A 14,456-nucleotide genomic window follows, 5' to 3' on the forward strand; every position below is an offset into this window, starting at 1 on the left:
CATTGTGGGGGGGGGGATGTGAACCAATTTCCACCAATTATCAAAATCTTAATATTTCTTTTCTTTTCTTTTTGTTGGGTTATGACTTTTTAAATAAAAAGTATATCGAATTGAATTTATTATAATTTTTCAAATAAATAATCTAACAATCACATAATGTTCATTTCGTCAAAAATCATTAAAACATTGTTCAATTTAATAATTGTGACACTACCTACAATTGGCTCCACTTGATCAAATGTTTTTACACTATCTACCGACTATAAAATAAGACCAAACATTACAGACTTGTACACTATGTTTGGTTTTATGTGCATTTCTCGATACAAAATAAAATATAATTAATATTTATTTTTGTATTTTTTATACTTTATTTGTGTATTTTTTTATTTTTTTATTTTTTATATAATATATATATATATATAATATAAAAGAGACATAAATTGACAATGAGCATTAATTTGTATCTCCCATAAATACAATATTAAACAGACAATATATATATAAATATATAAAAGATATATTATTTGACAATGAACAGTGATTTTTGTGTTCCAAATTCCAACATCAAATCTACACCACTTATTTTAAAATATTTTAAATTACCTCAAAATACAACTCCAAGCAGACCATCTATCTCCAACACACAGTAATTTATCTCTACTTTTCTCTATTTATCTCCAAAACATCAATACAAAAACACAAATCCAAATACTATCGTAAGCATTACAGACCAGCAAATACAATCGACCACGACTATAGACTCAGACAAATACGATATTTTGAAAAAACTTATTATAGACTCATACAAATACTATTCTATTTCTTTTTCCAGCGACATCTCAATTAAATATTAATAGCATATTTTAGTAGAGTTGGTGAGATTTAAATTTGATATGATATAGGGTATATTATCTACTTGGGATATTGTAAGAGGATGATTAAGATTAGATGGTTGCATATTATCTACTTGGGATATTGTTTTTTATACAAAGTAAAGCCTACTTTTATCAACATTGTCTTGTTTCTTTAAATGGTCGAATGTTGTCTTTTTATAATGTAAATAGTAAAATAAAAAATAATGTTGTCTTTTTATATATTTTTCAACGTAAGAAATGTTCTTTTTTTTAATTAACACACGACACAAATTTTTAATTATACTTTATTTCAAAGGAAACTACTTGAAACAAGAGTTGTGACTATGAAAGGAATTATGGTAAATTGCAACGGATTTTTTTTAAAATTTCTCATAATTATAAATAATAAGGAGTATTTGTAATTTTGACATTTTTCAGAAAATACCAAAAAAAAAATTAAAATGAAAGTTGAGTTGAAGTTTTAGGTTGACATTGACCCAAATCAAAGGTACAACTTGAAAATAGAAGGAAATAAGTCAAAATTTAGATTGGCTAAACCAGAGGTCCAGCCCACTTAAATTAATAAATCTGGTCGGAGCCTTTTATTGGTCCAGTCCAGTCCAGTCCAATCCAGCCCAGCCAACTTTCACTCCCTTTGTAGTTTACAACAAAAACCACATGTTTTATTAGGGTTAATTACACTTAAATCTATTTTAAAAATATAAAATCATATATATTTTTTAAAGATATTTTAAAATTACATTTATATTGTCCCCGAAAATTCTTTCTTTACACCTGACACTATTTCATTAGAACTTGAACGAAAAATTATAACGCTAATGAAAAAAGAGCATAAATTTTTAATTTTCCCCCGCATTTAATATTTTTATGTATACTTTTATACTTATAAAGAAATAAAAATAATATATACATATGTGTCTGGAGTGAGGTTAACATTATTATATTTTTTTCTTATATGTACAAAATTATTATATAAGAATGTTAAATGAGGAGTAAAAATTTAAATTTATATAATTATTTTGCTAGCGTCAACAATTTTCATCAAAATCCTAACAAAATATAGTCAGGTGCAAAAAAAGTGAATTTTTGAAGGAAATGTAAATATAACTTTTTCGAGAAAAAGCTTAATTTTATATTTTTAGAGGGAATTTAAATATAATTAACCTTATTTTATTATTACCAATTCAACAAAAATTACGTCTTGACAAAAAAATATAAATATTTGAAAATAATTACAAATAATTGGCATTGAATAAGAAGGCGGTAACGAGTGGTGTACCAAACCTTCTTAGTGCGCATTACGACGCCGACATATTGTACTTTTTAGTGCCCATTTCTCGCACATAATTAACATTTGAGCTCTTTGGTATCAGTTTTTTAATGTCAAATGCGCAGCGTGCGTTCAATTTTTTTTTTTTTTTAATATTTCTTACATTTTGTTCTATCAAACGTTGTTCCAACGACTTTACTAGCAAAAGTGACATGTTTTTTACTTTGGAGTATCTATCTCGTGTTGCTCGAACAAACAACTCCAACAAATGTACAACACGCCTACTTATATTCTTTCTGCCGGCTATAAACATATTTTGATAAAAAGGTTTCATGTTCCAATTTTGACTGTTTGTGTGTATGTTGGGGTGCATCACTATTAAAACAAAAAAGAAAAAAAATTAATTTGAAGTACATTTATGTATTAAAAAATTGCGCTTAAACATTACAGTATTTTGAAATATTTAAGTAATAAATAATTTGTAGTTACTCGATTTTTTAAGGTTTTATGGAGTGTTAGTAAGAGTTTACCATACATATTTATCAGTTTATTGTTGAAATAAAATGAAACGTGTTTTTAATTTGAAATTAAATTAATTTAAACTGAAAATTTTAAGTGGGTTCGAATCGACTTCTGAAATTTAGTGGTAAAATTATAAGTGTTAAAGTGCTTTATCAAGCACTTGAACTTCAACTACTCTTCATTTCGTATTTTATTTGAAATAATTCTAATTTGCACGGCAACTTAACTTAAAGGGTTGTTGGCTGAACTTATAAGCTTATTGAAATATCTTATAAATTATTTGAGAGCATATAAGTTTTTAGAGCATATAAGTTTATAAAAATTGTTCGGCTAATTTTTTTTTTGAAGAGCTTATAAGATTCTAAAATAAGATGTTTATCTCTTTAAAAAATATTAACTTCACCTATTTTTTTTTTAAATATTTTACAAGCTCTTTAATCTTAACGTCTAATACAAAAAAATATTCAGAATTTTATTAATATTTCACTTTTGATTATTTTATAATTGATATTTTTATCCTCAAATAAAATTATTTTTTCATATGTTATTCTCATAAAAAAAAGAAAAAAGATATATTCCCCTTCCCCGGGACCATGCCCAAAAAAAAGAAAAAGGCTTTACCATTTACAGAGTAATGACAATGACGGCCCAGCTCACGTTAGCCAGCGAAGGGGGTAGTTGACCGTTAAATTCGACGGCCTACAACTGTGTTGTGTACTATACCGCCCTTTTTCAGCTGTCCCTACTTTCAAATTAATTAAACATTGACAAAAAAGGTTGTTTCTTTGTATAACACAATTAGGGTTCCCCTAAACTTCTCACCAGTGCTGCAAGAGAATATACCCATTCTTGACGCATGTATATATATATGTGTATACATATACACATGTAAGCAGTAGGAAACCTAATAATATTTTTTTGTCTTGTGGAATCCGAAAATCTTGGTTAACTACAACAAAATTTTGACGGGTTTTCCGAAGACCCTTTTGTTTGCCTAAACATTGGCGAATTTGGGTATTCCTTTGATAGTACCTTCTTGTTTTTCTTTCTTGATTACTGCAAATCTTTTGACTTTTGAGTCCGTTCTCTAAGAGATCATGGCTGTTATGGGAGATTTAGCACTGAAGTTTAGTGGGATGATCAAGAAAGATGGGGCTTTTGATTTGAAGAAGGGCGTGTTTGGTCTCCCAATTTCTAGTCATGGAGTTTTTTTCAACGCTAGGAAGTTTAGAAGTGTTGAGTCCAGAATTGGGGTTCAAGCTGTGATGCAAGTGGGTGTGGAGAGTGCAGAAGTTTCTAAGGGTTGTGAGAATTTGGAAGGGTTTCTGGGATTAGATGTTGTTTCAGAGGGGGAATTGAGGGAGAAGGGGTTCTTGGGGTTGAGGAAAACGAAGCTCGTTTGCACGATAGGGCCTGCGTGCTGCTCGTTGGATGATTTGGAGAGGTTGGCTATGGGAGGGATGAATGTGGCTAGGCTTAATATGTGTCATAATACTAGGGATTGGCACAAGGATGTGATTAGGAAAATTAAGAAGTTGAATGAGGAAAAGGGGTATTGTGTGTCTCTGATGATTGATACTGAAGGCTGCCAGATTCAAGTTGTTGATCATGGTGCTCCTTCCTCTGTTAAAGCAGAGGTATCAATTTAAAGAAGTTGTGTTTGAAATATATATGCTAATTGTGGACAATGTTTGTTTTTTTATATCCATAAAGCTAATGCTAATTAAGTGGAGAAAATTTGTGACGCTGTTGTGTTTCTCTTGGATTGTTAGGAGGGTTCAATCTGGTTCTTTACAACTGAAACGTTTGCGGGCTCGCGCCCGTTTACAGTCCAATCTAACTATGAAGGTTTTTCTGAAGGCAAGTTGATTGATGGAAGTGACTCAGCAAGTTTTCCACCAACAAAAAGAGGATTCTTTGTTTGTTCTGATCACTGTTTGCTGCACTTTCTTCAGGTATTAACGTGGGTGATGAAATTGTTTTTGATGGAGGAATGGCAACCTTCAAAGTGGAGGAAAAGGTTGGGAATGACTTGCGATGCAGGTGCACGGACCCCGGCTTACTCTTGCCACGAGCTAAACTGACCTTTTGGAGGGATGGAAAGCTCGTGGACAAGAATTATGAGCTTCCGACTCTGACGGCTAAGGTTAATCAAAATCCGGATTTCATTTTCTTTGCATGACTAAGTATACTAATTCGAATTGTAAGACTGATATGCTGTCCTGTGATAATCCTTTTAAGCTGTGCTAAACAGAGTGCTTTTAACACTTTGGAGTCACTGATGTTGATAATAGAGCTGTAATACCTACAGGATTGGCTCGACATTGACTTTGGAATTTCTGAAGGTGTTGATTTTATTGCCGTGTCTTTTGTCAATGATGCCGATGCTGTCACGGACCTGAAGAAATTCATTTCTATCAAATACTCCAAGTAATTAACTTTACATTGTCCTCTTTTACCTCCGAATCATCTGGCTTTTCTTCTTTGTACCTCTCGTCGACGATAGGGATCTTCAGTTAAATGATAGTACTAGCACTGACATGGTTTGATTAATTTTACTGTGAACATTATGAGTTTATAACAATAGGAGGCTACCAAGCATTGCCAGAGTCTAGGCCTAGTATCTGAAATCGATGTGATCTGCATATGCTTCTTTTAGAATATGGAATATGAAGGGGAAATGCTTTGATCACAGATCAATAAAAGTTTTGGCGAAGATAGAGAGTCTGGAGTCTCTCAATAACTTGGAAGAAATCATTGAAGCTTCTGACGGAATCATGATAGCAAGAGGAGACCTTGGAGTCGAAATCCCACTAGAACAAATCCCAACAGTTCAGGAGAAAATTACTTATTTATGCAGGCAGCTCAACAAGCCAGTAGTGGTAGCTTCTCAGCTTCTTGAATCCATGGTCGAATTTCCTACTCCAACGAGAGCTGAGGTAGCTGTTTTGGGTATTTTTCACAGAATTTTTCAAATTAATTGCTCTAAACGTTGACTAGAAAACAAAAATTTCATCATCTTGTAAGTACTCAAGAATTTATGGTCTCTTCATGATCCTTGAAGCAAAATTTTAAGACTGAAATTTGTTCAACAGGAGAAAAACCATAAAGTTTGATATGCTGTTTGCTTTTATAGGTGGCCGATGTTTCTGAAGCTGTTCGCCAATATGCTGACGCGCTGATGCTCTCTGGAGAATCAGCAATTGGACCATACGGGCAGAAGGCTCTTTCCGTGTTGCGTATGACTAGCAGCAGAATGGAACTATGGAGTCGTGAAGAGAAAAGGCAAAATGCTCTGCTCCAGCGCAATGTTGGAGCATCTTTGACAGATCAAATTGCTGAGCATATCTGCAACTGTGCTGCAGGAATGGGTATGTCTAAGACCGTTCTCATCTGTGTCTTGTGTTACATTGAGCCATAAAAGCCGTACATTGCATTTTTGGGACCTTGCATTTTGTGTATTTGGGAATAATCTGTGCAAATAAGAAAAGCAACAAATAATGTATGTTCCCATGTTCGATTATGTTACATCTTGACAAGTTATTTGTTACATCTGCAGCCAACAACCTAGCACTGGACGCGATTTTTGTGTACACAAGACATGGCCAGATGGCTTCACTCATCTCACGCAATCGTCCAAATCCTCCTATATTTGCGTTCACAAACGACAGCAGCACCAGAATGGCACTTAATTTGCAGTGGGGCGTTACTCCACTTCTCTGTGATCTTTCAGATGACATGGAAGCTAACATCAGTAAATCCATCGATCTCATAAAGACCAAAGGCCTGATCAAGAAGGGAGACACAGTTTTGATCGTCTCAGATATCGTTCCATCTTCGACCACCCAAACTGTGTTTCAGTCGATTCAGATCAAAACTGTCGTTTAGGGATATTCGTAATACTGTTCAAAATTTTAGATACCCAAGTTTGTATGTTAAAGATATATTCGTGTTTTTTGTTTAGAACCTATTTCCACTCTGTCTGAATCATTACATTTAAATATTTTTACTGATAATTTGGTTTCTTGATCATCTTCAAGAAAGTAATATTTGCATTCTATGCCAAGCAGGTGGCCAAGCTTCATGGGTGGCATTAGACATTAGTCTTTGTGAAGTATTCTTATTATTATAAATTTGGTCTAGTTAGCACAATAATTGGCAAGTGGATAGGCTTTAAGTAAACTAATCCCCCATCCTACAATTATTTAGCAAAAACATATATAGAGAACGACAAACTGTAGGTCTTGGCTGATAAGCTACTCAACATTTAGGCCAATCATGAATGTCCGGGCGCGTTGTTAGAGAGAGCGTACTAACTTTTCAAGATAAAATTCTATTATCCGTTTATCCTAAACGAGTCCAAATTATTTTAATCTAGTTTATGATGAGAAAATAAATAAGAATACAATGTTTCATTAATAATTATACCATATTGTATTTATACCAAGAAACTATGACTAGTAAGCTGTCTCTCACATGGGAAGGAGGTTTTGAGAAGCATATAAAGCTCACCTGCAGAACTGTTTTGGAAGTTTGCATAAATGTATAACTTGAGAGGGACCAATTTGGAAAAGCACAACACAAATGAATAGCAGATGCAGTCAGAGGAATTCAGTGCTGTTGAGATCTTTTTAGAAATTGATGCCTAATATTCTGTTTTCTTTTTTATTGCACTCCACTTGCATGTGAAGTCTATATCACAACAAATAAATTGGTGTTGATGGGTTTTATTTTGAAAAATATGTGTAAAATAAGGAGAAATATAAAAATAAATATGTACAAGTTTTTAAAATTTTCAACCCCTTACGATATTGAAAACAAAAAAATTATTTCATATGAAGAAAATAGCAATTTATCTTTCTATATTTTTTTAAAAATTCAATAATTTATCTCATGTATTTTTAAAATAAATTAATTTACATCTTTACAGAGAGATAAATTGTATATGAAGGTAAATTGCTTTATTTAAAAAGTATAAAAGAATAAATTATTATTATTTTTTTTATAGGAGGAAATTTATTCATTTATAATATAGTGTTGAGGTAACTTAGATTAAATTGAGTTTGAATGTATTTGATAAGATAATAAAAATAGACAGAGATATGGAGAGTGGTTGGATTGCTAATTTTTAATAGTTTATTTACTTCCAAATTTGAATTAGGATTGGAGTTCCAGAGATGTATGTATACAGAAGGAAAGGCTGCTTTCAGCTTTCACTCAACGGGCAACGACTACGATGCTGACACGTCATTGGTCCAGCATCCTACGGCTCTACACCACCGAGCTCCCAACTAGCGCTTCTGGCCACAAAAAGCCGCCACAAATCTCGCGCAATGTAGTCCATGAAAGCCCGCCATCTCTAGAATACGCCAGGGCCGTAGCTCCAGCACCCTCCGCCACTCTTAGTCGATCATTCGTTCACGCCACTGATAATTACATTAATCTCTAATCATTTCGATTTGTTGAATTCCTAAAACTGTAATGGCTTGCCTTCAGTTATTAAAATCTACTCCATCAAATTCACGGACGAATTTCGGGTGTTTCTGTTCGGAATTGAATTCCAGGGCGTCAGTGAAAAGGAGCATCGGGCTTCGGAGCTCAGGAATTGTAACTGCTTATAGGAGGTTTAGGGTTTCTTGTAAAGTTGAAGGCAGTGGAGATCAAAGCAACGGTAGGTGGAAATGTTGATTTCAATTACTTTTTTTTTTTTTTTTCCATAACGAAGCACGTGTCATTGTATGGGCGATTTTTAGTGCATAATAATTTACGTATTTGCATGTATTATAGGTTGTGAGATCTGGTTAGGAGCATGCTTTCACTGAATTTTTCTCGAATTTTGTTAACTGTGACTGCTTGATGCTACTGATCTTCTTATGTTATTGATTGATCTCTGGAGAACAAAAGAAATATTAGAGTTAATAATTTTCAAGTGTCCTCTGATTTGTGAACATCGAAATTGTTCCAAAAGCCTGATGATGATGACGATTGTGCGATGGAATGTTGCTCTCGTTAGGAATCTGTTTGAAGGTGACTGTTCATTTTGCTGTTTAGATTACTTTATAAGATAAGGTTATAAATGACTGTGATAAGCTCGGTTTTGAATGTATGCGATAGACCATGGTTCAAAGCATCGGTCTATATCCAATAAAAACCCCCAATACTCTATATTATCCGAGAGACATGGTATCACCGATAATATTGGATATTATCACCGATACAGTGATAATATCGCCCGATAATATCTGATACGTCGCAAATGATGTGGATCAATACCCGCCTATATTATCGCTGATACCGCAACTTTGAACCATGCTATAGACATGGCTAGGACAGTATGATATGCATAAGTTAGGAAGCAAAGCTCCCGAAAGTTAATTGGGGATTGAAAATTTCCGACGCAATACCATTGTTACTCAATCGAGAGTTTATAAGAACATTGATTTTAAGAAGCTTCAAACACAGGATCATATATTATGCTTCTGTAAACAGATAAAGTTTAAGGTTCTTGCAGATGCCTCTATTCTGCAGCTGGTCTCTGATATTTTTCTTCTGAAATTTCACTATTATGTTTAGTTGTTGATTGCTTTGATCTTTCAGAAGTTTTTGCTGTACCAAATACCTCTTTCTACATCAAAGTAAAAAGGAAAGTTCTATTGCTACTTGCCAAAGCCAATTTCCCTGCCTATGTAGGCCGCTTGGTTTCTGTTAATCTCTCACTCTCTCTCTCTTGTGTGTCTATGTGTATGTGACTCTCGTGTGTGTCTGTGCGTGTGTGACTTCTTGTGCATATAAGCACTAGAGTAAACTGCTAGCATTGTCGCTTTGCATATTGGATATTGCGTCTCTTGATATGCTTCAATGTTTTCAAAGTCCTTTGGTTGCTGATTCAATTAAATACGCAAAATCTTTCTGCCCAAATTATGTCAGGTGAGGAACCTCCTGAGTCTTTATTTATGAAAGAACTACGGCGACGAGGGATGACCCCAACTTCTTTGCTTGAGGAAAAAAACAGAAGCACCGACAGAGATGAGGATATAAAATTCAGAGAAGAGGATGGGGGTTGGAATTACTCAAGAAGAAATGGAGTCACAACTGATGCTGAAGCAGACCTATCTAATCAAAGGGAAAAGTCTATGGCACTCAATAGTGAAGGCCTAGAGGTGGGAAGATCTCAGTTTCTATTTAGCTAATTTAGTTAAGTAATGAACTATCTGTTGCCTGAATTGACATTTTATTATGATATAAGTAAAATTTGACTATTTCTTGGTTGCCCTGCATGTATATGGCACTTTTCTCGTCTCTCTCTATCCTTACTTTTGTGTTTGTTTTTTATTTTTTCTCGGGAATGTTTCATCTTTTTTGGTCATAGGAAATAACAATCCATGTTTTAGCCTGTTGTGTGGTACATTGTACAGAATTCTAGAGCATTAGATAAAGAGAAACCACTATTACTGCCAAGTATACCTACATCCTGGATGGAATCAATTTTGATCGTACTCTCCTGTATCAATTTTTTGGTGTGGAAGTATATCCGTCTGACTCTTTCTTCCTATTCAGGGTTTGATTCCGCGGGCCAAACTCTTGCTCACCCTTGGAGGAACCTTTTTTCTGGGTTTTTGGCCGTTGATTCTTGTAACCATTGCATCTTTCTCTGCTTTGTATCTGGTAATCTCTGTTGCTTTCTTTTTATGCTATTTTTGTTGAATATGAATGTTCTTTGCTGTTAATACATCATTATCTTTCCTGATTGATGAAGTTTAATGGTCAGATTCTAGGTAGCCCATGATTATTTGTTGGTTAATTTTGTTTTCCTTTTGCCTCTACTTATCAGATCGCTTTTCTATCATACTCCAAACTTTATTTTTCCATTTTTGCCTCTACTTATCAGATTGCTTTTCCATCATCCTCCAAACCCTTTATTTTTCCATGTTTTGATTCTGTTTTTCCAATGCAGCTGCTGTTTCTGTTTATTTGTCTTGTCATGTATATTATGCTGTTCATGCATCTGCTGCATCTTTGTATTTATGCCTTAAATACCGCTCACCATTATCATCCCTTTTTTCTGCAGTACTTTGGACCGGAGTTTGTTCATGATGGAAGCAAAGCCCCAATTTCTCCTCCCCAGTATGTGGACCCCTACGCATTACTTGAAGAAGAGAGGATATATAAAACAGCTCCTCTTCTAAATTGAAGTATAAGCAGTACTGTCTATGAAAGATTTTTTTTTTCCCCTTCTTTTTTAATTCACTATTGTCTGTAAATCTCTGAATCCACGTTTTCTTTATACACTTCAAGTTGAATAGGGAAGCTTTACCGTCTAAATAATGATGGTCCTCTCTCCTTTTTTTTTTTTTGGCGCTACTGCCTTCTGAATGAGTCAATTTTGATAATATGGATGCGAGAGTGCGAAGTTGATTGATTTGATTAAGTGTTAAGCTTTGCGTGAAAAAGTAATTAGATCCATTTATTTGCAGGATGATAGAAAACACAACGAAACTAAGTAGGCAAACTTTGATAATTTAAGTAAAAAAAGATGAGCATTCAAAGGGTAATCAAAACTGAGAATGAAAAGGAATACTTAGTATAAGTAAAAGAAGAGTACTCAGATACAACACAAGTGACTGCACAATTCTGTGACAGGAAATATCAATCAGCAGTGATGTACAGAAACCAGTAAACCCAATACCTCAGTAGTCATCCTCCCCATCACCATCCTCCTCAGTAGCTTCAGCCCCAACCTCTTCATAATCCTTCTCCAGTGCAGCAAGGTCCTCTCGGGCTTCAGAGAATTCACCTTCTTCCATTCCCTCACCAACATACCAGTGAACAAAAGCACGTTTGGCATACATGAGATCAAATTTGTGGTCGATCCGAGAGAATACCTCAGCCACACTGGTGGAGTTGGATATCATGCAAACAGCTCTCTGGACCCTAGCAAGATCACCACCCGGGACAACAGTGGGTGGTTGGTAGTTGATACCGCACTTGAAACCAGTGGGGCACCAGTCAACAAACTGGATAGTACGCTTTGTCTTGATTGTGGCAACAGCTGCATTGACATCCTTAGGCACAACATCACCACGGTACATCAAACAGCATGCCATGTACTTACCATGGCGAGGATCACACTTGGCCATCATGGATGAGGGCTCAAAGGCACTGTTGGTGATCTCAGCCACAGAAAGTTGCTCGTGGTATGCTTTCTCTGCTGAGATGACGGGTGCATAGGAGGAAAGCATAAAGTGAATTCTAGGGTACGGTACCAAGTTGGTCTGGAATTCAGTGACATCCACATTAAGGGCACCATCAAACCTCAGTGATGCAGTCAAGGAAGAGATCACCTGCAATCATAAGAAAGTTAACAGTTAGTACAAGAAAATCATGAAAAAAATACAGTTGATAACAAGAACAAGCGTGCAAGTTTACCTGAGAGACAAGGCGGTTAAGGTTGGTGTAAGTGGGCCTCTCAATGTCAAGAGACCTTCTGCAGATGTCATATATGGCCTCATTGTCAAGAAGTATAGCAACATCTGTGTGTTCAAGCAGAGAGTGTGTGGAAAGAACACTGTTGTAAGGCTCCACAACAGATGTGGATACCTGTGGGGATGGGTAAACGGTGAAGCCAAGCTTGGACTTCTTGCCATAGTCAACAGACAGACGCTCCAAAAGGAGTGAGCCCAAACCAGAACCAGTGCCTCCACCCACCGCATTGAAGACAAGGAAACCTTGGAGGCCAGTGCAGTTGTCCGCGAGCTTTCTGATGCGGTCCAGACAGAGATCAACAATCTCTTTCCCAACTGCATGAAAAAAAATCGAAGTCTAAGTTTATCAGAACTAACATGAAAAGGCAACAGGAAATACTAGTTCGACAAAAAATCACTAATTACTTGTGTAGTGGCCACGGGCAAAGTTGTTGGCAGCATCTTCCTTTCCACTGATAAGCTGCTCCGGGTGGAAGAGCTGGCGGTAAGTTCCAGTTCTCACTTCATCAATCACAGTGGGTTCAAGATCCACAAAGACTGCGCGTGGGACGTGCTTTCCGGAACCAGTTTCACTAAAGAAAGTGTTGAAGGCATCATCACCTCCTCCAACAGTTTTGTCACTTGGCATCTGCCCATCAGGCTGAAGTAAAAACAAAAATATCAGGATCCAAGTTCTAGATCAGACACATTCAAACAACCAAATAAAGATGAAATATGATCTCATATTTGATACAAAAGGCGTCATAAAGAATGAGGAATAACACATTACACTCTTTGCAAAATAGTCTCAAATGTCAGGGAAAGGTTATATTACTGATCAATGATGAAATTACACCTGGTCTATAAGGAAAAGGAAAATTGTTTACAATGATTGTTTAACTTACTAGTGCTAGATTTGAGTAGGTAAAATTTTCAAAACACCATTTCAAGGAATCACACAGGTCTACCCCACCCCAAACAGAGATTCTATAACCTGCAATCACGCCTCTAATCTTCCTTGAAAAGGAAATGCAGAAAAGGAATAACCAAAGACATTTAACTCATGCATCTTACAAAATCATGCACAACAGCATTCATAACAGGAGTACCGCGTATATAAACCCAAGACTTGTATCAAAATTTTAATGCTGTTTAATTACACAATGTCCATGGTATAAATGGATCACCCCCGATCCATGAGGCGACAATTGTTTTCCTTCAAAAACTCACTTAAAAGCAACAGAACGTACTTAAAAGGCATTAAAGCAAAAAACTGCCTAGATCTATATAGTAACAGTATATTGCCAAATAAACAGACGAGTTGATTGATTCTTCCATTAAAAAATTTTCATTGATCAACAGCATCATTGAATATTCAAAAAAATGATATGCCTAATTCGATTTACATTCGAAACAAAATGTAGATCTAGAGATGGAGACACAGTGAATCAATGATACTATACACATCCGAGGATACATACATATATATATGCCCACAGATATATTCACAGACATCAAAACCATCACGCAGATATTGATGCACATGCATGGAAAACACATTTATCAATAGGCTGTATGCAATTACATTCAACGAAAAACGAGCAAAACTCTCACCTGAATGCCGTGCTCGAGGCAGTAAAGTTCCCAGCACGCATTTCCGACCTGAATACCGGCCTGGCCAATGTGAACAGAGATGCACTCTCTCATTGTCGATCGAAGTCAAAATTCAAACGCGGGAAGAGATTGAAGGCAAAAAAATCGGAGAGGGAAGGGAGAGAGACGAGGAAATACAGAAGACGGCGTTTATCAAGACGCCTTTTCTCGACGGAGAAGAGAGGGTGTTCGAGGGGCGGGTATTTATAGGGAGGAAAAACAGTAATTGCGGGAGTTAACCAGGGTTGAGAATTTTCAAATGGAAGGGACGGCTGATAGTGATAGATGGAGAGGGCCGGCGCAGGAGGATGGTCGGATTTCCCGGCCAAAAATAATGTGCTAATCATGGTTAGGCGTTTCTGGATACTTTGAAAACCAAAAACTGCCGCCCGATCTGTAGTGTATTTGTTGGATTCTCATTCTATCTTAGAATTGAAGCATCATCATCATCATCATCATCATCATTATATGTAAGTGACATTTGACATTTATGCATTAACCGCTGATTTGGAGGGTGTTTGCTCAATTTATTTAAAGAATTTTATAAGTTCACACACATGTTTTAAAAATTTATAAGATATTAAATTCTATTATAAAAATAAATTTCACACATTATTTTAATAAAATAAAATTATAGAAATTATAAGATGTTAGTAAGGAGAAATTTGTAAT

General features: G+C 35.5%; 3 protein-coding genes across 3 annotated transcripts; 2 read left to right on the top strand and 1 right to left on the bottom strand.

The window, feature by feature from the left end:
* Window positions 1–3,451: 3,451 nt before the first annotated feature.
* On the top strand, window positions 3,452–6,702 carry LOC105169349 (pyruvate kinase isozyme A, chloroplastic). Its single transcript, XM_011089736.3, has 7 exons — window positions 3,452–4,307; window positions 4,443–4,530; window positions 4,626–4,816; window positions 4,982–5,100; window positions 5,366–5,609; window positions 5,807–6,041; window positions 6,230–6,702. Exons 1-7 carry the CDS (start codon window positions 3,768–3,770, stop codon window positions 6,556–6,558), a joined length of 1,746 nt encoding a protein of 581 aa, XP_011088038.1. The 5' UTR covers window positions 3,452–3,767; the 3' UTR covers window positions 6,559–6,702.
* Window positions 6,703–7,965: 1,263 nt separating this feature from the next.
* Window positions 7,966–10,995, top strand: LOC105169350 (tubulin alpha-6 chain). The gene is made up of 4 exons (XM_011089737.3): window positions 7,966–8,341; window positions 9,598–9,830; window positions 10,228–10,335; window positions 10,739–10,995. The coding sequence occupies exons 1-4, from the start codon at window positions 8,152–8,154 to the stop codon at window positions 10,859–10,861; spliced, it is 654 nt and encodes a 217-aa protein (XP_011088039.1). The 5' UTR covers window positions 7,966–8,151; the 3' UTR covers window positions 10,862–10,995.
* A 234-nt stretch (window positions 10,996–11,229) lies between these two features.
* On the bottom strand, window positions 11,230–13,974 carry TUA2 (tubulin alpha-2 chain). Its single transcript, XM_011089738.3, has 4 exons — window positions 13,746–13,974; window positions 12,558–12,792; window positions 12,097–12,467; window positions 11,230–12,011 (listed from the first exon to the last, which is right to left on the bottom strand). Exons 1-4 carry the CDS (start codon window positions 13,836–13,838, stop codon window positions 11,358–11,360), a joined length of 1,353 nt encoding a protein of 450 aa, XP_011088040.2. The 5' UTR covers window positions 13,839–13,974; the 3' UTR covers window positions 11,230–11,357.
* Window positions 13,975–14,456: the final 482 nt, after the last annotated feature.

Source organism: Sesamum indicum, linkage group LG8 (genome assembly GCF_026168435.1).
Source record: "Sesamum indicum cultivar Baizhima isolate 11 linkage group LG8, ASM2616843v1, whole genome shotgun sequence".
NCBI classification, from domain to species: Eukaryota; Viridiplantae; Streptophyta; class Magnoliopsida; order Lamiales; family Pedaliaceae; genus Sesamum; species Sesamum indicum.